The 27,151-nt window shown below is 35.9% G+C and overlaps 3 protein-coding genes and 2 long non-coding RNA genes across 8 annotated transcripts; 2 read left to right on the forward strand and 3 right to left on the reverse strand.

Moving 5' to 3' along the window:
* Window positions 1-436: 436 nt before the first annotated feature.
* LOC120263443 lies at window positions 437-2,491 on the reverse strand. Of its 2 annotated transcripts, none has more exons than XR_005537094.1 (4): window positions 2,429-2,491; window positions 1,631-2,301; window positions 1,367-1,506; window positions 437-788 (listed from the first exon to the last, which is right to left on the reverse strand). It is a non-coding gene; the product is annotated as an uncharacterized LOC120263443 (long non-coding RNA). The 2 variants fall into 2 exon arrangements; XR_005537095.1 differs by having other exon boundaries at window positions 1,631-2,306; window positions 2,429-2,487.
* A 460-nt stretch (window positions 2,492-2,951) lies between these two features.
* LOC120263442 (growth-regulating factor 1) lies at window positions 2,952-4,296 on the forward strand. Its single transcript, XM_039271346.1, has 4 exons — window positions 2,952-3,172; window positions 3,254-3,614; window positions 3,701-4,077; window positions 4,169-4,296. The coding sequence occupies exons 1-4, from the start codon at window positions 2,974-2,976 to the stop codon at window positions 4,174-4,176; spliced, it is 945 nt and encodes a 314-aa protein (XP_039127280.1). The 5' UTR covers window positions 2,952-2,973; the 3' UTR covers window positions 4,177-4,296.
* LOC120263444 lies at window positions 3,966-18,066 on the reverse strand. Of its 3 annotated transcripts, none has more exons than XR_005537098.1 (7): window positions 17,948-18,066; window positions 12,987-13,037; window positions 12,807-12,847; window positions 10,890-10,952; window positions 5,760-5,819; window positions 5,235-5,312; window positions 3,970-4,050 (listed from the first exon to the last, which is right to left on the reverse strand). It is a non-coding gene; the product is annotated as an uncharacterized LOC120263444 (long non-coding RNA). The 3 variants fall into 3 exon arrangements; XR_005537097.1 differs by having other exon boundaries at window positions 5,235-5,334; XR_005537096.1 differs by lacking the exon at window positions 5,235-5,312 and having other exon boundaries at window positions 3,966-4,050.
* Window positions 17,797-20,276, forward strand: LOC120263440 (cytokinin dehydrogenase 11-like). Its single transcript, XM_039271345.1, has 4 exons — window positions 17,797-18,618; window positions 18,830-19,090; window positions 19,418-19,680; window positions 19,834-20,276. The coding sequence occupies exons 1-4, from the start codon at window positions 17,956-17,958 to the stop codon at window positions 20,156-20,158; spliced, it is 1,512 nt and encodes a 503-aa protein (XP_039127279.1). The 5' UTR covers window positions 17,797-17,955; the 3' UTR covers window positions 20,159-20,276.
* Window positions 20,277-23,466: 3,190 nt separating this feature from the next.
* Window positions 23,467-27,022, reverse strand: LOC120263950 (mediator of RNA polymerase II transcription subunit 20a). The gene is made up of 4 exons (XM_039271930.1): window positions 26,944-27,022; window positions 26,542-26,863; window positions 25,222-25,311; window positions 23,467-23,890 (listed from the first exon to the last, which is right to left on the reverse strand). The coding sequence occupies exons 1-4, from the start codon at window positions 26,955-26,957 to the stop codon at window positions 23,666-23,668; spliced, it is 651 nt and encodes a 216-aa protein (XP_039127864.1). The 5' UTR covers window positions 26,958-27,022; the 3' UTR covers window positions 23,467-23,665.
* Window positions 27,023-27,151: the final 129 nt, after the last annotated feature.

Below are 27,151 nucleotides of genomic sequence, written 5' to 3' on the forward strand. Positions count from 1 at the left end.
AGAAATGAATAATCAGCTAAACTTATATATAAGTGGGACAAAAAAAAACATACAGAACAATGCTTTATAGAGGTTATCTTTTATTAATATTTAATGAGAGAGGTTATAAGTACTCCAAGCAAGGATCAAGGATCATACCCCAATATTCTTTTAAAAGAATTAATCATTTTTAAAAATGTTTAATAATTTAAATTTTAAAAATAATATAAATAAAAATCTATCATGAAACCGAACTATGCCAACAATTTTTCACTATGCCAACAATATTGCATGGTTTTAGCACAGTGATAATAGTTTCAACCTATGAGTGCTGTCACCTACATATGCCTCCGCAACAACCTTAAAACAATATGCCATTTTAACTATCAATGATTTAAATGCATGATCATTAATTATTTTTTTTAATAATGTGAACAAGTGATCAAATGGACACATCTTATTTAAATCTCAATCATGTATAAAAAACAATTTGAATAAATGTCAAATAACTCACTGTTTGATAATTGTAATTGTGATGGTGGCAAACTTGGTAAAAAAAAACCCAAAAAATGTTGTGTACTAAAGCATGACAAAACATCATAGAACCTAAATAATAATAAATAAGATGGAGCATCAGAATTAGTAATGGTAGTAGTTAAACTTTGTCCATTGCGAAACGTGGGCCGGCGTCAGAGTTCCAGAGAAAGCATGTGTGGACTTGCAGATTCAAAGTAGAGCCTGAGGCCCACCCAAACTGAAAAACTCTTGCACTATTTACCAGACTTACATACATATGCAGATATAACATGCTGCGCCACAACAAAGAAACCATAAAAATAATAGAAACAGAGAAAAGCCACCAATTTTTGTACTGCATAGTAAGTCCAACTAATATCCTTACAACATTGTTCTGCTTGCCAGCATACCTCACTTTTACTACTTTGTATCAACAAGAAAATAAATATTATTAATGAAAAATTGTATCAAACGAAGAATCTCGGAAAATAGAGAGCAACATTTTAGTTTGCGAAAATATGTAAATAAAAATTTCAAATTATTTTTTAGATTAAATCTTCGAGAATTAAAATATCAACTAGCCCTATCCTAGAAATGGTAAAAAACTATAGTAACTTAGATTAATTTTTTGAAAAACAAAAAACTAAAACCAGCGTATGATGATCACAAGGGTACTACTACTACTACAGTACTACTACATATTATAGTGTGTTTTCAAAACCAAAATAATCATATTATAATGGCTAATATTCTTTGTTAGTATAAAGAGGTCTAAAACCCACCCACGGCATAGATGGACAATAGCTAACCGCGTCATATAAGATAGCTGAACAGTCCAAAGAAAAGGACAGTGAATAGTGTTTGTACTCACATAAACCAGAGGCTTCAGAATTTGCTGACATCTCTGATGAATTGAAAAGGATCAGGGTGGTCTCCCAGTGAATGCACAGACTAGATGACGCCAGAAAGAAAAACTTATTACATGTGGGGGCCTCCCTCTTCTGCTTCCTCCTTTCAATAAAACCAAACAGAGTTACTTCAAATGTATATATATATATATATATATATGATGAGAGCTCAAAGGCTACCAAAGGGTGCTACAGTGAACATGTCCCTTGTGTTCATAAGAACGTACCTTTTGCATTCACAAGCATCTCATCAATGGGCCCATCTTCAGTTTGCACACCAAAGATGCCAATAGTACATGCAAACACCAACCTCAATGAATACAGTGAAGACTGGAGAAAGGAATGTGCTAACCTTATCAAGTGCCAGCCACTACTACACTGGAAGCTTTAGACCCATTAAAGAATTTTACTATATTTAACTATTAAACTAGCAACTAATAACACCATTGAATACTTTTTAACCTTTTCAACCTTGAGAGCAATCATGGTTGATTGGACTGGCTCACAGACTCACAGCTCCATTCAAAGTTCAAACTCCACAAGCTTTCAGATGTGCCTGCAATAATGCCTAATATCCAAAAACCTGACATGTGTTTTCAGGTAAATAAAATAACTACAGTAAAAAAGCAGGGCTAAAAAATAAGGGGGAAAAAATAGTGGAAAATGAAGCTGAGAGACAGAGACTGAGTGGCAGCAGTGAAGAGTACACTGTACATTGTACAGTGCCACAAGGGTTCTTTCCCGCTCTCTTTCTTCCTCCACTCACAATCACATTCTCACCTTTTGCTTTACCAATACTTGTGTTTTTTCTAAGCTACTCTTGGCAACACTTTTGTTTATGAGTTTCAGTAAAGCTGGCAGGGACAACAGCAACAAAAGGAAGCAGAGGCACAGCAGCCTGGTCTACATATATATATATATATTATATATATAAAGAGAGAGAGAGAGAAGGCAGAGAAACCACATTAGAAAGAGCTGAAAGTTGAGAGAGAGAGAGAGAGAGAGAGAGAGATAAAGAGAAATACGTAGAGAGATAGAGAGCTATGCCTGACAGGTCTGGCTCTGATGCAGGCTCAGCAGCTGCTGCTCTGCACTCAGTCATAATAATAAGAGCAGACTCTCTATTGCCCCCAGGTGGCAGTAGCATCAGCTTGCAGCTTCTGACACCCATAAGCACTCTACCAGCTTTATGCAAATCACTTGGAAGCACTTTGATACTATATTGCGCACACTTCACATACACACAAACCACCACCACCACCATCACTTCACTTTTCTTTTAAACAACTCTCTCTCTCTCTCTCTCTCTCTCTACACTCACACTTACTTGATTTATCCATGCACCAACACAGAAGATTCCGCAGCTATCTCTGCCTCTTGACTGAATGACCCTTCATATGCTCCCAAATGATCCTCTACACCCAAAAAAAAATTTTTTAAGTCTCACATTCAATGCCCACTCTCCCGTCTTGGGCTCTCACCTTAAAAGCCAACATCACTATTGCTGTTTCTTCTATTCACACCACACCCTCTCCAACTGTTCTTTTCTTTTTCCTTTGACTGGTAAGAGATGATGAGTGGGAGGGGGACTAGGTATCCCTTCACGGCAACTCAATGGCAGGAGCTGGAACACCAAGCTCTCATCTTCAAGTACATGGCCTCAGGCATCCCCATCCCCTCTGATCTCCTCCTCCCCATCAGAAGAAGCTTCTTGCTGGACTCCTCCCCATCCACCAACCCTTCTCTTGCATTCCCACACCCACTACCAAGTAAGCTACTATCATTTTTTTTTTCTCACTTCTTGCACTTCTGACTCTTACAACTCAATGCCACTTGTAAACTTTTCACAGTGGGGTGGGGGAGCTACCATCTGGGTTATGGAAAGAAGGCAGAAGACCCAGAACCAGGGAGGTGCAGGAGGACAGATGGGAAGAAGTGGAGATGCTCCAAAGATGCCTACCCTGACTCTAAATACTGCGAGAGACACATGCACAGAGGCAAGAACCGTTCAAGAAAGCCTGTGGAAATGTCACTAGCTTCCCATCCCAGCACACATCATTCCCTCTACCACTCTCCTCCACCTCCTCTCTCTATTTCCACTCCTGAGCTATTCTACACTGGTTACTCATCTTCTGCCAAACCTCCAAACACCACCCACCTGCACCTTGATACTGGGAGTTATTACACAACAGACAACAAAGATTACTACAGGTTTGTGAATATAAGCACTGAAATATCCTACATATCATTCCATCTCTGGTGAATATTACCTGAAATTGTGGCACTGAGGATTGTAGGTATGCACATGGAATGAGAGACGTTGATGAATATAGTTTCTTTTCTGAGGCTTCCGGTGCTGCTAGAGAGACTAGTTCTTGGCCAAAACTGAGCACTGCAACACAGCAGCATGGATATGCTGACTACTCTACCTGCACAGAAGATTTGCTGTCCAAGGAGGAGAGTGGGAAGCAGCATTGTTTTGTCTTGGGGGCTGATTTCAAGCTGGAGAAGCCTGTGAAGGAGGATAGGGAGAAGGTGCCTTTACGCCATTTCTTTGATGAATGGCCACAGAAGAGCAAGGAGACGTCTCCGTGGATGGATCTCGAGGAACATTCAAGCTCCAAAACCCAGCTTTCCATCTCCATCCCTGCAATGACATCAAGATATCACATTGGTTATTACTTCCCAGTTTTTAATCTGAAGCATGTGCACTGTGTGGATTATTTGTTTACTAATATCTCTTTCTATTTGTTTCTGTTTTGCAGAAGATTGAGAGGAAGTTAAACGAGTGATCCAGAGAGGTCCATGATATGTTATGTCAGGCAGTTGATGTTCCCTAGTGGGCTTTTTTACCCATCCTTGCTATGTTTGCTAGCAATTTATTTGTTTTTGCTCTTTTGTTCCTGTGAGTTATCTGTCATCTAAGTGGCCGAGAAGCATGTTATCTCTGTGAGACATGTTTCAGCTACAATGTAATGTGGGCTCGTTATTGTATGTGTGCTCTGTGAATGTTTTTCTGACCTAAGAGACAGCGGGGTGTTGGTCTTTTAAGCGTTTGTCTGCCACTCAGCTTAGACTAGTGTTCAGGGAGGACAGCAAAAATTGAATGGCTTCTGAATTGACCCCATATTACTGTCCTCTAGTGTCCTTAACTCATTTGGGTGAACGAACTCTTGTTACATTGTTACTGTCTGACTCATGCTACACAATGCCTAGAGTACAAGCTTAAACCATTACTTACCTAATAGCAAAGTGACAAAGGTCAGACAAACATACTTCAATTGCCTCAAAATATCTCCTAATTGTGTATTAAGTTGACGGAACAAGTTATTAACTAACAAGACAACCAAGTTAATTATTATTATTATTAAAGAAATGAAAATTAGTGGATGTCGTGAATTTGAACTCAAGCGTGTTCAGCAGAATTGAATGATATGATCAGGGTTCTGATACCAGTACTTCTCCAGGGACCCATAACTTAAATTTCTAGTACTCTATTCAGCCAGCCCTTATCCTGACCTGACCTTGTATTCCTCCAAGACAGTACATTGAGTGGAGGCAGTTAAAAACTCGCAGGAAAATCCTGAAATCAATCTTTGAACATAGCAATGTATAATGGCATATACCCCACTACTTCAGGTTTTCTAGTTCATATTGACAAAGAAGACAACCAGATACTGTAACACCATAAATTAACCTCTGCTTGAATCTTCCCTGGTTCAATTATCTGAACGTGGTAGGTAGACTGACATTCATTAGGATTTGAAAACATTATTTGAGTAAAGGCAAAGGAACAAAACATGGTGTTCTTATGCAAAAATAGTCACTTACCTGGAGAAAGCTTTACATAAACTTGTATTTCCCTTTGCGTAACATTCTTAACAGTAGCCAGAGACTTCAGCCAATAGCCTATGCCAAGGTCAATCCAAAACTAAAACAGGAAAAAAAAAATAACAATAAAAAATAAACAAAAACACAATGTCACAAACAAATACCCCACGAAGTGGACCTTTTCTTACTGTGACTTGACCACAAAAAAAAGACTAGGCTCTTTCAATTTAGCCTAAAATATCCATCCAAATAACACACCTGTGGAGATATTTTCCTAACCCCTTCAGGAATATTGATATTTTTTTAAGTTTTCTTTCAGTCTTAGTATTAACTAGACCAAATAAAATCGAGCATTCATCTACAAATCACAGCAGAAAGCATATTAAAAAACAGAGGTAGGATGCCAAAATTTTTGGCATATCAGACGGAAAGATACTGAGAGATGATTCCTTTTTTTTAATATATTAATTCTTTAAACAAAGAAAAGAAGTGCAGAGCAAGGATCCTATGCAACACTAAGCTTACCTTTTCCATGTAGGAACAAAAGATTCTGAAATCTATGGCTTTTGTTAGTGCATCCCTCTCCTGCGAAAAGGCTGATATTAAGCTCAGGATCACAACATGCTGACTGCAACCATCCGACAGCCATGACAGATAGAACTCATAGAAGTACAAGCTTTAAATGAATAAAATGAATTGATGCCTTACACGACAGAGTTCAATAAAAATATACCTGAGTTGGAGCCTTATGTGACACTAAGCACATGAGAACCTCAGTAGTGTAATTATGGAAGTCAGATAACAAACAAAAACAGAATTTGTAGATCAAAATTGGGAACGGAATCCGATCAACAATTACAGTAAAGGCATATATATCACTGACTGCAAAGCAAACAAAAAGGTTAGATTTATGTATCAAAAGTTGAAACTACTTGTATGCATTACCCTAATCCTGCCAGGAAAATTTTTAGCTTCTCTGCCCGCTCATTTGTACCTCATTCTAGATTCTTGCACATACACATGAGAGTTACCAACTTGTTTAGATAGATGACGTCGCTGAAGCTAAACAAATTGAGGATTTATTTAAGTGGGAGCCCTACTTGTTTATCATAAATACCATGGACAAAACAAACAGTTAAAAGTAGTATGACAAAGGAGCAGAATATCCTCTCAACCTGAGTTGTAGTAACTTCCTCTAGCACTCTCACTGGCGAAAAGATTAGTCACTGCTGCCACCCATTACTGAAGAGAAAATTACAATAACAAAGACTGAGAAGGTTTTTAGTAGCCTCCATTCCGTCTATCAAATAGTTGAGGTAAAAATAGCGGTTCAAATTGAATAGCAGGTAGACCAAAAACTATAGAGGATAAGAGGTCGAAAACGACTACATGGACCAGAGGATTGCTCAATCCACCGTCGAATGGCATGAAGAATCTTCTCGCCACAGAAAAAAAATCAACAAATCACTCACACTTTCAACATGAAATAAGTGCAAGATTATCCTCCAATTATCCAACCTGAATGGACCACTGAAAGATGGGTATGATTCTCATTAAAGAACAACCTAAAATGACATGATATAAATAGCACAATCACCACTAATCTTTATGAATCAAGGCAAAACCTGGGACCAGGAGGCTAAACTACCTTCCTTTACCAATCAATTATATGTCTGAGTGTATTCAATTCATTTCTGAGCATACCTCCTGAAGATATAACTTGACTCACTTCTTTCAGATGGTCCCTTTACTCTCTAAAACCACCAATAGCCCTCATAAAGTCTGACACATTTAAACCTTCTCAAGCATTAATGGCACCAGCAGATATATTGTCCGATGAAATTCATTGCTATTTTAAAAAAGCGCTCTAACTATAGTCCAATCTACTCATCCACTAGTTACGTTTGATCACTCCTCTACCGGCATTGGAAGAAATGCTGCCTGGCCTCTTCAGGTAGAAATTAGCCTCAGCTCAATCAATGCACTCATACATTACTATAGCTCGCATAGTTACTGAATTTTCCAATAAAACTTCAAAGATCTAGGAGAGAAGTAAAATTTGCTTATACAAATGAACACCAAGGAAAATTAAGCAAACAGGTACAGACAACAGAGCTAAAAAGAACATCTTTTTCTACAGCATGAGAACTTAATACAATGATACAATTGTAATCATTTATGTAACAAACAATATATTACAAACCTTTAGCCCATCCAATTCATAAATTATAACAAGATATTTTATCAAAGACTAAATTCATCAAGATGTATTGTTTTTTCTAAGGTACAGTTTTTTTTTTCCGTATATTGTACTCCTGTAACATCATCAATAATATATTAAGTGAAAGAAGATGAACTAGGTCGTTTTACATAGAGAAACATTTGTAAAACTACACTTACAAAATAAGCTTTACCAAGACTTTATATTATTGATAGGCTAATGATAATTTGCAATATATCCTACTTTTTTTCTAAAGCTAGTTATTCAGGAACTTTTTGCTTTGTAGTAGGGACGCTTTAAATTATTCCAATGTCAATACTAAAATATTTAAGAATTGCAAATTTTTAACATCTTCCCAATGGATGGCTAGACAGACCAATTCATGGAAAAGGATCCAAATTATATTTGACCATAACTAAATTCAGCCTGTGTACCATGCCTAAATAGCCATCATGTAAATCAACCATCTTTAATCCCATGGTCTCAAATTCCCTTCTCTTTGATATTCTCTGAATTCAAACAATTCCAGGGAGAGAATAAATACCAAATGATCATTGAGCTGTTTGGCATGGAGTAAGCAGGTCTACAGTGTTTTGTAATATGAAAGTCATTGACTTGTTTGTAAATGGACTTACATCTAGACAACATAATGCAGCCAAATGACTTACAGATGATTTTGTCGCAAGTGTGCTTCAAGTCAATTTGCTACAAATGAAATTGTATCTAATTACACCAATTGATATTGACCAGAGTGATCTCCTTGCCTTTCTTATACAAATAAAACCATAAAAAATTTTGATCATATCATTTATACCCCAAAGCCTCTCATAGTTTAAAAGAATTATAAAATAATAATTTTATATATGAAGTGACAAATGATTGCGATGCTAATGTACTTCAACTGATTAAAAACTATAATTAGTGGAATTTCACATAAGCATCTAAGATTTCAAAATTATGAAAGATATAAAAAACCATAAAAAAACTAAAATAGCACATAACTTTTATATTTTCCTTAAAACCCCCTAATTTATGAAAAAATAACATAAAATAGTGAAATTATCATCACCTATCCTTGACTTTTTGCATATACTTGAAGAACATTACAAATTACATACAATGGCAAAAACCATAAGTTTCAATTTTTGTGTATAAGCCAAGAAATTTATGAAGAATTACATAAAACAACTAAAACTGATAAAATAGTTTAAAAATTAAAAATAAATCATTGACAACAATTATTTCCCAAATACATCAAAAAAAATAAAAAATTTGGTTGTTATGCTTTTACCTATAAGCCTCTATGATATGTGTAATTACATGTTTTCAAAGGTACATACGTAAAAGAGCAAAAGTTTTATGTAATAACTTAATAACTAAAATTGGCCCAGTAATATAAAAAAACATTATAATTTATAAATTATTAATATATCACGAGTCTATAAGTTGTTGGCGGTTAAAACACTAAGTAAAATGAGGGGGGACCTCACCTCTACTCACACGCATAATCATAAAACTCAATATATAATATGACTAAATATTGGATTTCACATACAACATTTCACTTATACCATACCAAGCAAAACCAACAAAAAAACAAAATGGCTTCATTAAGCCAAACAAACTCTAGTGTAAATGCAAATGCATCAAAATAACTTATGTTTAAATGCACTTACCCTGTATTTCCACTTGTGTCAGACAGAATACACCCTAAGTCTCTATTTTAGTATGATATGTGATGCTTAGCCTCACTAGTAAGCCTATTGATGGTTAAGCATACCCATTGATATGTTAATTAAAAAAAATAAAACCTCCAGTGCTACAACATATTGTTCCAAACTTCATTCCAAGTCATGTAAGAATCTTCATGCATTAAAATTTAATGTAGGATACAACATCTTAACCACGCATCAAAACCTGACCATAACAATTGGCAAGATTCATAAGAGGAATCTACCAAGATAATCTCCACATGCACCAGGCAAGTTGGGCATGTAAATGAACTTGCAGCAGTCACCAAAAAGATTACAAGCCACTTTTAAGTCTATAGGTAAGGCAGGCAAGACAGTTCTAAAATCCTATGTGAAGGCATCTTTGTTTGAAAACAACGGTAGTTATTTAAGTAACAACATAAAGAAAATAGCATGAAGAATAACGCTCGTTTATTGGTGATATATACTGTATAGATCTTTCTTACTGCACATCAAATACCAGTGTATTCACCAAACCATATGTTAAATGAAGCATTCATTTTAAGACAGCACAATTAGGCATTTTTAGATCTATCAGCATCTTGACATCATTCACACTGCTGGATCACAACATGCGTATTTAAAACAAAGTCAGCACATAATGCTTAAGAGGCAAAAGTAACCCAGTCATTATTTCCAAATATGAGTAGTGAGATATGAATTCTGTAGCACGTCAAGGAATAAGCATTAGTATGTAGGGCATACATCAATTGTTATTTTTCATCAATGGGTAATATCAAATTAGATTTAGTATAGTACATCACTTGTCAGCAAGAAGTAGTTAGGATAGTGTAAAAATGCATATAAACACCACCTGTAGCAGATAGCCTATAGCAGATGACGGTTATGGAATTTATTAAACAACACGCTATGGAACAAGGGGTAGTGTTCCATAAAAAAATGGCTGTCACAAGAATCACAAGTCTATCGTCCTAAACATGCATAACTAGTCCAAGAAAATACAAAGTTTCCAGCACACCGTCTCAAATCAACATGGAGTCATTTTGGAAAATTCTTAGGAAGCCCAATAAAAGCAATAGTGAAAGAAATATTTTATTTAAAAGCATACATCTTTAAAGATGATCTGTTACAGGAGAGAGACAGTACAGAAGGTTATCATATTATCTTAGGCACAAGTAGAATCACTAGCTATCCTGCAACTGTGAAATTAAATCTTATTAACAGCTACAACAGCTATCCGTAATCACTAAACAACTTGTTCGGAAGCACTGAAGGCAAATCTAAGAAAAAACAGTGCAGTTCAACCAAATCTGCAATATCACCAAAATTCATTAGCATGCAATTTACCATTCTATCTTATACACAGTTCACAGTCACCATCATTCATTCATGGTTCATTCAGATAATCAAACATTGATGGGCACGCTACCAAATATAAGATGGAACACCGTAGATTCACAATCACTTCTCTCTAACCAAAATGGAAATGTAGGTATACAATGATACAAAAGTAATATTGTAGCAGTATATAACAAAGAAAACTCCCATTGACACGCCTCTGGAGGTACATAATCCTCAAAAGTCCTGTATCTTTGTACATCTAATCACAAGGGGTAAAAAATCCCCTCCCCTATATTACCTAATCCTAAATGACTAAAAACTTCAAAGTAATGAACACAAATGGGGAATTTAAGAGAAGAAAACACAGCGATTGATATTTACCCGTCAGCCCGTATGCAAATGCACCTTGAAGGCATGGCCTATCGAAAAGCACTGATCAAGAACCTGAAGAACATCAAACAACGAGCATCAAAGAATCAACTTCGCTCAATTCAGCATCAACAAATCAATACATCAAGAATCGATCTTTTTTTCCCAAGAATCAAAAGGAGGAAAACCCCAAAGTTGTTCTCTCCTACTGACGCCTCAAGGCCACTTCATCATCCAGCTTCCTCAATTGCAGCCTTTTAAAGATCAAGAACCCAGCGAAACCGAACTGCAAAAGGATAATAACACCAGAGAATAACAACCCGAGCTTCTCTCCGAAATTGAGCTGCTTTTCTCTGGACGGAGGAGTTGCAGGGCGGCAACGATAGAGGTGGTGGCCATGGCGGTTGGAAGAGTAGGAAGAACAAGGTTCAGGAGTGGGGAAGAGGCGGAGATCAGTGGGGTTGGACTTGGAGATCTTGGGAGAAGGAGGACGATATGGGGATGTAGATGGAGATGGAGATGGGGAAGGGATGGAGGTCGTAAGGCGAAGAGTGAAGGAGAGAGTGTGAGTACTAGGGTTACAGTTAGGGTTAGGGTTAGAGGTTGAGCTGAGGACGACATTGGCAAGGAATCAACGGATCAAGAAGAAGAAGAAGAAGAAGAAGAAGAAGAAGAGGATTTGGGCGTTCAATCATTCCGTTGGAACGACGTGCAGAAGATGAAGCCATCATGAGATGAGAAACATCACTGTCATCACCCCTTGAGAACACGAATCTCGAGGAGCTTTTATGATATCAAGAAATGCACGTGTTTGGCACGTGATAATTATGCTTTAAAAAATTTTTACCTATAATATCACTGTTTCCCCTCTATGGTTTTAATATTTGTATACCGAGATAGAGAATAAAAAATCAGTGAGATATTTATTTATAAAATTAAATTAGTAATATGACTTTTTTTTTTTTTTTTTGTTCATTGATAATATAATCTATTTTAGGTGAAGTTTTCTATTGATTTAACAGGAATTTATGCTATAATTCACACATGTTGTTGGTGGATTTGTTTTCTATTGAAATGATAATTTTGTGAAACAGTTTTTATTTACTAAAATAAATTATAAAAATTTGTGTATTTTAAAGAGCAATTCAAAATTAGTAGATCTAATTAGTTGATTTAATTCAATAGTAAAATGAACATGTTTCAGTACAATCTTATCTAACTATGAAAACCAGAAAAAAAGTGAAAATTGAGTAACTATACTATCTATTATTTAATAGAAAAAAGTGAAAATTAAGTTACTTTTTCACATGTTCTCATTATTTATCAGCACCTTACCAATTATATTACATTATAGATATAACCCAAAGTTTGTAAGATTAATTTAATCTTAAATAAGATTAAATCGGTACTTTCATTTTTAACTATTGTGACGATGATTTATAAGGAAAATGAGTTTCACCAAGTCCAGATGTGGTAACATGAAACAAACTATATAACTAGAATTTTTTTACTTTCATTAATTCTTCTTGCAATAAAGTAATTTTTGAAGAAATGGTTTTTAGTGACACTAACAGCAGATAGTATTGGTATAGCAGCTCTACATCATAATTAAAGATTCAACAAAGTTGCAATTAGCTAATTATGAGAAACTGTAGCATTCTAAGTGTGAACTTGTAATTGTAGCTAAACTAAAGAAATTGCACAGCTATGTTAAAAACTGAAGCTAATGTTGATGGACCTATAGAAATTAGAAAGAACTTCTAGACATGAATATTCTCTATTTACTTTAATTACTTCTTTTTTCTCTACTATAACTTCTCTGCATTCTTCCTTTGTATTCTCTGTGTTTCTGATAAGAGAAAGCATCACATGTGAAAAGAAAGAAGTATTTATTTATTGACTTAAAAAAAATAAAAGAATTGCTGTTACCTGTTGAGTTTTGATAGAAAGAGACATCCATTGAATAAGTTCTGCGTAAGTTACCAAAGAACACATAATTAATTAATGTCTTGTTACATGAGAATATTCTCACATCTGACCTATAAAATAGAATGATATCTAAAACATGTGCTAAAGGTTATAATAGAAAGCAAAGAAGGACAATTATACCTGTTGAGCATTTGGTAATTAATGAAATGACCTTCAAAGAGTGAGAACAGCCTGCATTTATTAGTTTCCAAATAATAAACAATTTATGCTTCGCTGATTAGAATCCTCTCACATTTGACATATGAAATAAAATTATTTTTATAAAAAACTGTTCAAATTGAAAAAATGGATAAATCATTTTTATTAAATAATAATTGGAAAATATAGAAAGTAAACTACAATAGAGTAACCGATGAAAAATAAATATCAGTAACAGAAAAACAACCATTGAAATAAAATAGTCCATTATAAATGAAAACTGAGACACATTAAAATATATATATATATATAAAAGAAACCACTGTCTAATAAAGGGAAATAAAAAGACATGGGGCTGAGACTTAAGTCAGTTATTAGTTAGGATATGGTTAAATGAGAAAGAGATGTTTTTTTGCAGTCCCGGGCACAAACAATGTGGAAGTGTTAGAGGGCGTGGAAGCAACAAAACAGAGCTCAATATAGCAGTACTGTAATGTCGCCTCGTCATTATCTATTTGATGTCATGTGAAACTCTGATGTTACTCTTGCTGATGACGTGGCCCTCAATGCCTCGCCCGTTGAGGTAACTATTGGGCCCAATCCTCAGCAGGCTCAACCCACTCCCCTAACTATGCAAAGTTTGCAAACTACTATTGTTGAGGAGCCAACTTGGCCCAATTCACAGCCGGCCCAACCAACACCTAGTAAGGGCTTAGCTTTATCACTTGTGAAACAAAAGGGCCTGGCCCAAATTCAAATTTCCATTTCCCTCTACGCGGACATTAGCATAGTATTTGGATTTAAAAGTAGAAGAAAAAATAAAAGTAAAGGAAATGAAAAAAAAAAAGATGAAATCTTTGTTTGAATAGTTAAATTTTAGTAAGAACAAGAAAAGAAAGGGTTACTTGATAAATTTTCTTTTGTTAAGAAAAAAAAAGAATAGTTAATAATATAATTTACCAATTAAAATCTTGTTATTAAATGAAAATATCACGTTTTTTTGCAAGTGCATGCACCATCAACAACCAAAACAATACAATAATGAAAACATGAAAAATAAAAATTTAGTAATATAGCAAAATTGTTTAAGGTGATATAAGAGCACAATTTAAAAAAATGGAGGTACCCTTTTCAAAAAAAAAAAAAAAATGGAGGTACTATGATCTTTTTAAACATTATAAAAAATTTTGGAGACTTTTTTCTCTTCTGGAATTTTAACTTTTTGGAAGGGCCTAGAATTAACAGTCCTTTCCCTTCAATAAATTGAAAAGTGTATCCAAACAAAGAGAAAGTTCAATATATTTTAGCATTCTCATTTCTTCTACTTTTCCTCCCAAATGCTCGATTTATTGTAACCTTCTCATTCTTTTACTATTCCTACCGAACCTTCAATGCGAATAAACCATAAGGGCCATAACCTTGCATCTACAATCAAGCTCACTTTTGTTTTTTCTTAACTTTTCTTCCAATTTGGACATGCTTGCTTCTATAACTATAGATTAATTCAAAAAAGTCTAACTTTTGCATATGCTGCCAAAGCATGATGATTTGTCTTTGTCGATTGTCTTATGGGAGCCTGTCTATTTTGCCTTTGTTATCTCTTTAACTGTCCTTGTTTTATTTGGGCCCTCGGGCACCACCAATGGTTAATGTGGCTCTCATTCAGTAGTTATCTACATTATCATTTATATATAATTAATTTATTGTACTCTTCTTTTATTTCAATATGAGTCAAGATCTATCAATTTTATCAAAAATAAAAATAAATAATCAAAATAATAATATGATGCATCTATCAAGAAGTTTTAGCAGGCCTGGAATTGAAAAATCATGAGAGCATACTGCATACTTGATCATTATAGTATGAAACTATGAGTACAAGCACAAATACTTTAGTTTGTTGAGATATCACACACAGCGATTGGTTGACGTTTTCAATATGAAGCAAGCATTGTACTTGGACACATCCAAGATCTCTTTTTTGAGTTGTAAATTCAACTCCAAACATGTTTACATAGATTAATGTTTGACTTCAAACAATTTTATGTAATTGTTTTGGGCCGACCATTAGAAGGACCACGTTTCTTGTCTAGAATATTGAAAAAGATGGCAAGTCTTCTCTAGGATCAGTTATCTAAGAGAATCCTAAGGCGGCTCTACAGTGGTAAGCAAATCCTCCTTGGGATACTTCCCCACGCCATTGGTTTGGTACAAAACCAGGGGCTCTCAAGTCATCCTGCTGATCTTAGCTTCTAGAAAGAAAACAGTGGCTTTCATTGGCCTGAAAGGCCAAGCATAAAGTATTTACTCTCTAGAACAAATCTTTAAGTGATAACTTTTCTTTATTCTCTACCAACCAACAGCCATGAAGTAGAAGCTCTTACATAGTTTTGTTAAGTTTAAAACTGGAAACTAGATATAATTAGTTCATGTCTGCTTCTAGTTCTTGTGGTTCTATCAAGCAACTAATCAGACAAATTTCACATGAGAAATCAGGTTTGACTTTCTAATCAGTACTAATTAATATATATTTTTTTAATTCAGTTCGAACTTCAAAGCAATTCTGCAAAAAGGATTTGTCAATCCATAAAGTAACCAACACTAAACCATTTGTCAACGCATGGAGGCCGACATAGTAACATCCATATATTTAATTGGAGTTGAAGAATAATGAATCAGTTAATAACGTTGATACTTTTTTCAATTGCACCATCTCAACATAAACCGTCCCAATATATATATATATATATATAGAATGACTTCTTCCTTAATTTAATGAAGTACCAAGTCAAAAGACCCTCCATGTACCTCCCCCATGGAATGAATTAATTAATGCATATAAGTTGGTCAGCTCCAATAATGCACTAAAGAAATAAGAATGACATTCCCTAGACAATATAATAATGTGCAAGAGGCTCAAACTGCTCATTGAAGATCACAACGTGGAGTAAGCAATGCTAAGCTTAATGTTGCACACGCACATATACAACTAAATCACCGGCCACTGATCAATAGTAGTACTACTTTCCGTCTTAGAAAGAATTTCACTAAATAAAATTAATTCTCTTGTTGACCAGAACTAGAAAAAATATTAAAAAAATACATGCACACAACTATAGACTACATTATGGAGAAGTCAATGATAAAGACAGAGGAGGATATCCCATGGTGCACTTCACAAGGGAATCAGACCAATTCAATACTCTCCGTGCTGATCCTTAAAAAATACTGATACATAAATGCAGTATCCTGAATTAAGATCTCACAAGATGGTTAAAGTTTTGTCACCATTGCACTGCATACTAGCAAGATGAGGATCTCTACAAGCCACAAAGTGAATAAGTGGGGTCAAACAGTGTCTCAACGGTGGGGAGATTCTCATGGGTCTCTATTGGGTCATCCTTATCTAACTCAAGGGAAAGCCATCTCAGTCATCTACGTGTCATTTTCTTAATCACACTCACTGTCTTTGATACAAACTGAGTGATATTTTTCAGTAGTTTATTAACAACTTGGCTTCTATATGTATTCACCAAACAAGCAAACAAAAAAACACAAAAAAACAAGAAACCAAGACTTACTGTTGATGGTCCCATTAAATGAGAGGCCATCACTTGAGGATAGTGCCAATGTTTGTCTTCCATTCATCAAATAAACATGATTCTTAAGACAAAAAAATTGGTATCTTCCTATTTATGCTCTCTTTGTGTACACGACTCTATTGATACCAACAAATTTTATTACAATAAAAACTATTGCGTAGATCATCTTCAATCTTCATAACCAAAACTCAATTTTCTTCCACACAACCATATGACTAGCGTGAGATGCATGAATACAATCAACAACAACAACAAACCGTTAGTCTTGATTATTTAAGGTCAGCTATATATAAATTCAGCTCTTACACGTTATTCTTTTCATAGTTAAAAAATTAAATAAACCAAACTCAAACTTATCATTTCATAAAATCTTTACTAAATATGTTTTAAAGCTTATCTTTTTTTTTATTTAAGACATTTACTGATTGTCTAAGAACATGATTATATTATTTTAATAGATCATTTTTTAATTTATCAAAAAAAAGTGTTACCATCGATCTTTATTTTAGATAAAATTATTATTTTTATGTAACATTTAGTTCCAAATAATTGAAACTATCTTTATTCATAATGTTCTGAAAACAAAATATGTAATTTTTATTTTGTTTATTTTTAACACTAAGTAATTTTTATTAAATATCCTAAATCTAAGCTTTATTTTTGACCCTACAAATATTGACAAGTGTGTAATATCTTCTTTTGTCATGAGTCTATTCGCATCAAAATTTCTTCAAAAGCATGATAATACCATCATTTCCAACTCTTTATAACTAAATTCCACAGAGATATCCAACCTGCCATCTTTTCCAAATGTTAATGTTTTTAATCAACAAAATCAAAATTAAGTCAGCAAATTACAACCATGATCTCCATTTTGACTAATACAATTACCAGTTTGATATTAAAAAGAATTTATTAATGTCAGGATTAATTTTTTTCTAAAACCTTTGAGTAATCATTCCATCATGCAATCATATCAACCATTATAGTACCAACCAATCATTCCCGCAATTGTCCCTAATCTTCCCAAAATACCCCTCTTTGCCCCCATATCCTCGGATTCGAAATCCTGTCACCTGACGTTGAAGGCGTTCGTTCGAATCCCCCAAGATTTGCCCTCATTCCCCCATATACTAAAAATAAAATAATAAAAAATAATAATAATAATCAATTAATTAATTAATAATAAATCGGTGTTTATTTAAGCAAATATCAGCAGTTTAATGCCCTAAATGCCCCTATCCTTTCTATATAAACCTGAAACTTCTCTTCCCAAATCGACCTCATAAACGGTTGCAAAAAAGATAAGGAAGAGCGAGAAAACAAAGCGGTAAAATATACCTGCGGAGATGATGATTGCATACCTAGACCAGCAGCTCCGATTAGGGCACGGCGCCGAAGCGACCCCTTGTCTCGGCGGTGGAGATCCCGGCCCGGAGCTCGTCGCCGCAAGCCAAGACTTCGGCGGTGTGATTCGGGCACTCCCCGCCGTCGTGCTCCGCCCGGGCTCCGCTGAAGACGTGGCAGCAGCGATCCGGATGGCTTTGAGATCCGATCACCTGACGATCGCCGCCAGGGGGAATGGTCACTCGGTGGCCGGCCAGGCGCTGGCGCCTGGTGGGATCGTGCTGGATATGCGATCGATGGGGAGGATCGAGCTCGTGTGGAGCGATGACGGGCAACCGTGCGCCGACGTCGGGGGTGGGGTTTTGTGGGGGGAATTGCTCGAGTGGGGGGTGAGGGTGCACGGGATGGCGCCGAGATCGTGGACGGACTACTTGGGGCTTACGGTAGGGGGGACGCTCTCGAACGCTGGGATCAGCGGTCAGGCCTTCCGCCACGGTCCCCAGATCGCGAACGTCGCCGAGCTCGAGGTCGTCACCGGCGACGCCGAGCGCGTCGTCTGCTCCCCTTCTCACCGCTCAGATCTCTTCTTCGCCGCTCTCGGCGGCCTCGGCCAGTTCGGAATTATCACTCGCGCACGCATCCCTCTTTACCGCGCTCCTCCTCTGGTGGGTACTCTCACCTTCCGGTCACCCCACTCCACTCCACTCATTTAAATAGACTTTTATTTTTTATTTTTATTTTTATTTTTTAAAATTCAAATTAGCAGGATCGATTCCACCGCGCCACAAATAAACCCAGCCCTTTTTATTTTCTAATTTGCAAAAAAAATATATATATATATATATATATATATATTACTTATTTTTTTAATTGCAGGTGAGATGGATTAGAGTCGTGTACAGACGGGTAGAGGAGTACGTGGCGGACGCTGAATGGTTGGTGAAGGGTGGGGTCTTCGATTACGTGGAAGGTTTCGCGTTCGTAAACAGCGGGGATGATCCGGCGAATGGTTGGGAATCGGTTCCGATCGGACCGGGTTCAGTGTTCGAACCGGACCTAATCCCACCCGGCTCAGGCCCACTCCTCTACTGCCTCGAGCTCGCCCTCCACCACGACCTCAACGAAGACGTCGAAAAGGTAAATAGACTCAACCTTCAAGGGCATTCTCGTCATTCCCTATGAACGTCCCGTCGTGTATCTTCCCCTGGATTTTCTGACACTTTTACCCAAAAAGCCTTCCCACGACCTCATAATCACAGAATTTTTCCAATGGCATTTGGGTAATAAAGGGTAAGACATGGGTTTTTTTTGTTGGCCTATTCACCACCATAAACTGACGTAAATACCCTTGACACTCCACCCGTGAAGGATCCCCAATTTTGTCGTTTTCTCTCAAAACATCCATTCCTATAATATCCTCCATCCACCCTAATTTTTAAGCGTTTCCCCGTTTCCCCGTTTCAGAAAGTGGAAGAGATGCTCAGGCAACTGAAGTACATCAAGGGGCTGAAGTTCACGATGGAAGTGAGTTACGTGGAGTTCCTGTCACGTGTGAACCTGTCTGAATCGGAGTCACGTGCGAACGGGAGTTGGCACGCGCCGCACCCGTGGCTAAACATCCTCATCTCGGCCTCCAACATCGTGGACTTCGACCACAACGTCTTGCAGCCCATTCTGAAAGACGGCATCGGTGGCCCCATGCTCATTTACCCGCTTCTCAAATCCAAGTAATTAATTAATTAATTAAATTAATTACGAAAAAGAAAGGAAAAAAAAACCCATTGTCCTTATCCGTCATTTCACCACACCCTTGTGTGGTCCCAATTTCCATTTTAGGAAAGTATTTATTGTTGTTGTTTTTGGTGGTGTTGGTCTGACAGGTGGGACCCACGGATGTCGGTGGTGTTGCCGGACAGCGAGGTGTTCTACTTGGTCGCTTTGCTCCGGTGCAACCAGCCGTACCCGGTCGGCCCACCGGCGGAGGAGCTGATAGCTCAGAACCGTGAGATCTTGAACCTGTGCGAATCCAACGGCTACGATCACAAGCTGTACCTCCCACACTACGAGAGCCAGACGGTGTGGGCCGACCATTTCGGCAGGACTTGGGCCCGGTTCGTTGACCGCAAGGCCCGGTATGACTCCAGGGCCATTTTGGCACCGGGCCAACTCATCTTCTCCCGGGCCCACCCTCCTTTCTCCTCCTGATCAAATCCTCACCGTTCACTACATTAGAATCTTGCACACAACCCTATACATTGATGATGTATTGCTTTTATGGAGAATGAAATTATATATAAATTGATGAATTAATTATTTATCTATATATATTTGGATTTTATATATAAGTTTAATTTTTTTCTAATTTATCCGACATGTTATTTCAAAAGGAGAAAGGGTGAAAAAGAGAGAGAGAGAGAGAGAGAGAGAAAGAGGGGATTGGGATTGGATTGGACAAGGAGATCAAGGTGACATGTGAAAGATAAGTGAAAAGTTGGACATGTATGTTGCATTATTGGTGCTGTTGCACTGGCTTGTTGCACAACATCATCACACCTCTACTTTCTATCTTTTCAGTTTTACCAAATTCTTCTCTTTTTTTTTCCTCTTTTATTTTATTTTATTTATTTATATTTTGATGTTTCCGGGCAGTTCCCAAAGATGAATCCACAATAGGGTCATATATAGACATGACCACGGTTCAATTTTGGTTTGAAACTGCCGGTTCTAGTTTTATAAATTTTAAAACCTGAACCGAACCATAGTCTTAAGGTTCCGGTTATATGTTTGGTTCTAATATGGTTTCGGTTTCGGTTTGGTTCTAAATAATTTGGTTCAATTAATTAAAATATATAAAAAAATATATATTATATAAATTTTTTATTTAAAAAATAAAAATAGAACCGGAACCAGCGGTTTGGTTCCGGTCCGATTCGAGTTCCGGTTTTCAATTCATAAAAACCTTGACTGAAACTTTAAAGTTCCGGTTCAAAGTTTCTATTTGGAACCAGAACCGTTTTTACGGTTCTGGTTAGGTTCCAATAGTGCCAGTTCCGGTTTGATTCTACGGTTCGAATCGAATAAGGATCAGGTCTACTTATATATATACAAATATTCTGTTCTATGTTGTTTTTCTCTACATATTTATTAAATACTTTTTTTCTATATTATTTTCTTTACTATGGGATTTTTTTTTTCTTGTGCTTTATTTTTTTAAAATATAAATTAAATTATTTGTTTAATCTTCATAAATATTATAATTATTTGTATATACAAAAATTCTAAAACAAAATAACATTTTTCTCTCTTGAGTTCTAACTTCTAACACTGTATAAAATTAATTAATAGATTATATATAAATATACTCATATGCAAAAATTTAGGCCAGTATTGATTTTTATTTGCGATATATTTAAGAAATTTTGATGATTTTAATATCTTGATTAATTTTTTTAAAAAATAATCAATTTATTTGAAAGACATGAATATAAAAATAGTTTTTTTTTGTGTGGTTTTCCGAATGAGCACAATTAGAGCCATTTTCAAAGGTAATTTCTCACGTCAATTTCTTCTTCTAAAGTTAACATATATTTCAAATTTTATTTTTAAAATTAATTTTCACAAACACTTTTAACAATGAAAAATTGTTCATGAAAGAAATGGTGACATTGCATATTCTAGAAAAATAAAAATAAAAATGTATTGATCATTGGTCATTATATATATATATATATTTTTTTAAATAAATAAATAAATAAATAAATACACCGAAATAGTATTTTTTTCTAACAATATGAACAAACTATCCCATACATAATTTTTTTTATTATTTATATTTCAACTCTACATTGGGATTAAATTAAACTGTCAATCTCTTTTATAGGATTACAATGTTTTACTGTTCTAGTATCACAATAGTGATTTCATTAATAGAATATATAAATATTAAAAAATAATAATAAATAGTTATGGTGGTGGGAGTCATGAGCAGTGTTGGAGATATGTGAGGGACAAAGAACATATTCCAAAAACATGAAATATTGAGTAGTAGTGATAACTAGCACATTCATCTCTTTAGGGGACCAAAGACAATTGAGATATCACTCTCTTTTAAAGCAGCAAAAATGAAAGAATTCTTCAAACAAAACTTATGCTTGATCTCCATATATTCCAACCAGACAACCTCAAAACACTAATTAATCACTTAGATAAATATACTAGTTTTGGTTTGAGATATATACATATCTTATGTTCTTATTCCTCTCTATAAGTATTCAAAAGAAATGTGGATTTAATACTCCATATATTCCCATATAATTAGTCAAAAGGCCATTGTCAACTCAATGGCCTAAGTGATCAGAGCATCTTATTCTCCATGCAAATCTGCATGGATTTTCACTTGTTTTGTTTGGATATTATTGAAAAACTTTTCCCAGTTGTAATTATCAACCTAACCTTCATGATAAATATATATATATATATATAAACAAATATATTTGTGAAGCTAGTTGGTAGTCACATTATTTTTCATTAATCCAACCTAAAATATATATTAAATAGATCCACAATCATGTATACATGCAAAATAAACAAATAATTATGTAATTTAAAAGATATAAAAAGCAATATATAAATATATTGGAACTTTTCATAATTTATATTAGGTTTGTTATACACACACACACACACACACACACTCCAATGCAATGGATGATGCCAGAATTATTCTTATTCCTTTTTGCTTTCCTAACAACAACAACAATAACAACACAGTGATGACTGTATATAGCTTGTTGTATCAGAAAAGAGGGACCATTTTGATCCATATCTGAATAAAAAGATAAACTAAGTTGCACTTCAAAGTAAAGGAGATCCTCCACCATGCATGCATGCAAGAGCAAGAGATTTTGGGAAATTAACTTATTATTAGTGTTTAGATATGGAATCCAACTTTTTTAGCTTAAAAGAGATGGTACATTGTTTGGTACCTATGGATTAAATTATCATATAATATTATCATTAAGATAACACTAATTTGGCCTTGAGTGATCCATCCTTGTCAAGGATATATATATATATATATATATTTCTCTTTTAATCTAATGTGGTTGATGTAACAAAAACAATGGCTATAAACTTCCCTAGAAGAATACCATTAAAATGCAAAGATATGATGTGAGCTTGGACTTTGATGCTTAGCATGGGGCCAAAAGTAATCAAATCAAAGAATGGGAGACAGGTGAGAAGAAGGCCAATTAGGCAATGGATACCAAATTGGAGCATTTACAATGAATGGCAATGATCAATGGTGGTCCAAAATTTTCATGGTGGTCACCAAAGGGACTGACATAAAATTTGTAAGTGAGAAAAGGATTTTGAGTTTTAATAGATCCTCATCTATGACAAATATATCTCACCCACCCCAACAATTTAATTCCATGGTCCCATTTGATGCTATTGGTCCCCAAAGTCATGCTCTAATTAATCAACTTCTCTTTACTATACATTCAAAAACAGAACTCCAAAAACAGATGTTAATATGTTGCAGCAAAACTACAACTTAAATTATAGTATCAATCACAGAATAGAAATTGTGCTACAGAGCAAGCAACATGAGACAAAATTAGTCCGGCAGGGTATTTTTGAGTTTATACATCTCAGAAACACGCGGCATTTGATTTTATGATATTGATATTGTTCTGTCGAAGAAGTTCGCTAATTTCTAACAGCAGCAATCAGTTGTTGCATGCAGGTAGCATATTGAACTGCTGTATGTTGTGGAGTGTAATAATCATGAAGACCGTAGTCAGTGAAATTTGAGTCGATGTGCAAAAAGTGGCCTGGTAACGACTTTTTCCAGACTGTTTCCTGCCATATCTCCACGAATTCTTCCATGATTTGCCGGGATTTCTCTATGGATGAAAGAGGTAGGTATTCGACCTGCATACATACAAGAATTAAATTCAACAGTCTGGTAAGGAGTTCATTTGTTAAGTAACAGGCAAATTGCACTTTGTCAATATAAGTAGAGGTGCTACAAAAATCATAAACAGAAAGATATATATCATTCCATGTGAGCCTGTGACTCAGATTTTAACCTAACAATGATGTTGATCAAATCATAGTCTAGAATTAATTTGATCTAAATGGTTTAACAGAATGTGCAACAAGTGGAGTGAAAGGGTATGGCATCACATGGCACTATATACAGTATAAGAGACCTAAAGTAATTCTATCAAACTATAATTTGCAATGCTCTCACCTTAACTTGGTACTAGTAGCATCCATTGTTCAAATTATAATACTCTAACATCATGTTCCAGATAAAATCATATCATAAAAAAGAAACAACTGGACAAAGGATAGGTGCACCATATATCTCTATCTATGTTCCCAAAGCAAGCCAATTCCCAAGGTTGCTCTGTAGGCTTAAAAGAAGACAGATTGATTTAAAAAAAATAAAATCTTAGCATCCCAAAGCCAAAATAAAGTTTTAAATTGGAGTTCCAACAAGCAGCACAATGTATTCAGAAAAGTCCCCAAGGCTTTGGTGCAAGAGTATCCCATATTCACGCTAATAGGTGAATCCAATATGCCTTTGTGCTATGGATTCTCAGGTTGCAAATCTATCTAGAATCACGTGTTCAGGCATCGTGATTGTTTGTTTAATTAACTCCAGTACAAAGAATAGCAGTAGTGAGCTTCACAAGATACATGTGGATCTGCATGAGGAGATCTAGGCACAAGGATGAAGCATGTGTTTCAGAGGAAGGCATATTATGGATTCAGACAGTCTTATCAAGCATCTCCTTAAAATTCTTTTAAAAAAATACATGGGCGTAAACATAATAATAAAAAATCATCACATATTCTATGAAAACAAAGAATAATCAGCTCAACCGTCATCACTGAAAATGAAAAATAGTCAGCATGCCCAATCAACTCCATTCACTATGTCTTAAGAGTGCAAGCTATTTTATAATTTTTTTTTTTTTGAAGAAATTATTAGAACTCATTGCAAAACTTGCCTTCTCCATCATCATGAACATGCAGCAAGAAAGGTCAAAACAAAAGCAATAATCAGCTAATGAGAAGTTCCTTTAAAGCTGAATATTCTTTGAGAAATAATTCATGTCTGAGAGAGAAGTCCATTAACATTGCTGGTATAAATTACTCATACTTAACTGGACTTTGGGAAGTTTGGTCAAGGAAAAACACATCAGTTACACATGTTACCGATACTCTCAACCAGGGAAAGATTCACCACATACCTCCATCATAATTCCCCTCAAACTCTCGGATTGAGATGGGACACATTTACCCACCCGTATTTGGAAGTCACCAAGTTGATATTGAAACCCCTGCAAGGATGCAAAGAACAAACTCATGGAACTACCTCAGACATGAGAACGAAATCAAGAACTATGACATTCAAGCAGATAGCAGACAGCAAGAACAAGTGATAACTAACTAATCTCACTCTCCATTCAATTTTTTCCAGTACATGACATGATTATGCATAGGTACATGATATGTTCATGCAAAAATCTGTGAAAGGTCTGAATCTTCGTTTTTAATAGCCTAACAGCAAAAATAAACTATGCCACGCTAGAGATTGGTGTACAGATGGGTTATGTAGTAATACTCTTTTCGTACATATGAATGTGTGTTAATGTTTGACAAGATTGACACAAGTGCATAAAACTCGAAACCATTTGCATAATGTTTAACTAAACTCCCCTGTATCAATGAAACAAGCATGGATACGGTGTCCCTCTTGTCACTTGGATGCTGGCAGGCCAGCTTTGGCTATGTATTAACATTGGCCTCCACACAAGGCATCTCATTATGCCTCCTACTTTCAGAAACTTATACGTCATAATGCTTGAAAGACTTTGCTAACATTAATTGCTGCTAGAATTCTACTCGAAGCCACTTCTAATTGCACGAGTCTAACTCTTACTTTTCATCTTGGCATAGTGATTGGTTAATAGTCTTTTGCAGATATGAAGATGCTCAAACTGCAATCTCTGTGGGGTACCAACCTCAACATCACCAATAAAAACACACTCAACTCGCATTCAGGAAGAAAGGACAATGGAGCATCTGCTAATCCTGGCCAATTGCCGCATATCTTCCTGTTCCAACCAATATAACCAACCTTGACAACTTCATGTTCATGAGACAGAACACCATTTATTTAATGCAACATGGTTAATCGACTATGGTCACTACATAGAGAGAGACTACTTAATTGCCACAGTAGCAGAACACATAAAATCATCTACATGATGCTAAACCAAAATGCCATTGAGCAAGTGAAACCTTAATTGCCAAAGGAGCCATTTTGCAAGTTAGAAATCAAAGAGCTAACTTTATCTAAGAATTAACATTGGCCCAGATGGCCCTCCCCAAATTGAGGGAGCTCATCATGCCATCTAAGTTTCAGATACTTCCAACCCCTCAAAAACCCTAGTTTTGCTACCATAGTTACCCACAAACCACTTCCAACTGAACCATTCTAAGATCTAATTAACCTTGAAAATCAAAAACCAATAAGCACTCGATCAATTAAAAACAAAAGAACAAACCTCAAAGTTCAGGACGACGCGAGCCTTGTAGGATTGGAGCTTCTCCATAACAGCCTGGATCGAGGAGTCAGCCTCGAGGAGTATCCGATGCGCTCTGAGTATGAAATAATACTTCCCCGGGAGATCATGGAGCTGCACGCCGAGGAAATCCCTAGGGCTCTCGGAGGCGGAGACCCCATCACGGGCCATGGGACGGTAGAAGGTAAGCGTCGTTTTCCATCGGCCGGCGCGGGTTCCACCGATGGATTCAACGCAGGAGCAGGCCTCGGTGAGGATCTGGCTACTCAGCGTTGCCCCAGGGTTGGGCTGCCAGTGAAGCAACCTGCGATGGAGAAGAAGATGGTGATGAAGAGCTTGCCCACAAAGTGTTTGTGTTTTTGCTTCAATGAAATGAAAGCTTACCATTTGATCGGCATCGCGTGCGCGGAGCTGTGGCCGATGAGAGAATGCCTTCACTTGTTCTTCAGAGAGTGAGTAAAGTAATAATAAGTCCCTCGATATTTTTACAATTCATTAATTCTAAAGTAATAATAAGTCCCTCGATATTTTTATAATTCATTATTAGTAAAGTAATAATAATTCCCTCGATATTTTCGTAATTAATTATTAG

The sequence above is a fragment of the Dioscorea cayenensis genome, chromosome 6, assembly GCF_009730915.1.
Source record: "Dioscorea cayenensis subsp. rotundata cultivar TDr96_F1 chromosome 6, TDr96_F1_v2_PseudoChromosome.rev07_lg8_w22 25.fasta, whole genome shotgun sequence".
In the NCBI taxonomy this organism is placed as follows: domain Eukaryota; kingdom Viridiplantae; phylum Streptophyta; class Magnoliopsida; order Dioscoreales; family Dioscoreaceae; genus Dioscorea; species Dioscorea cayenensis.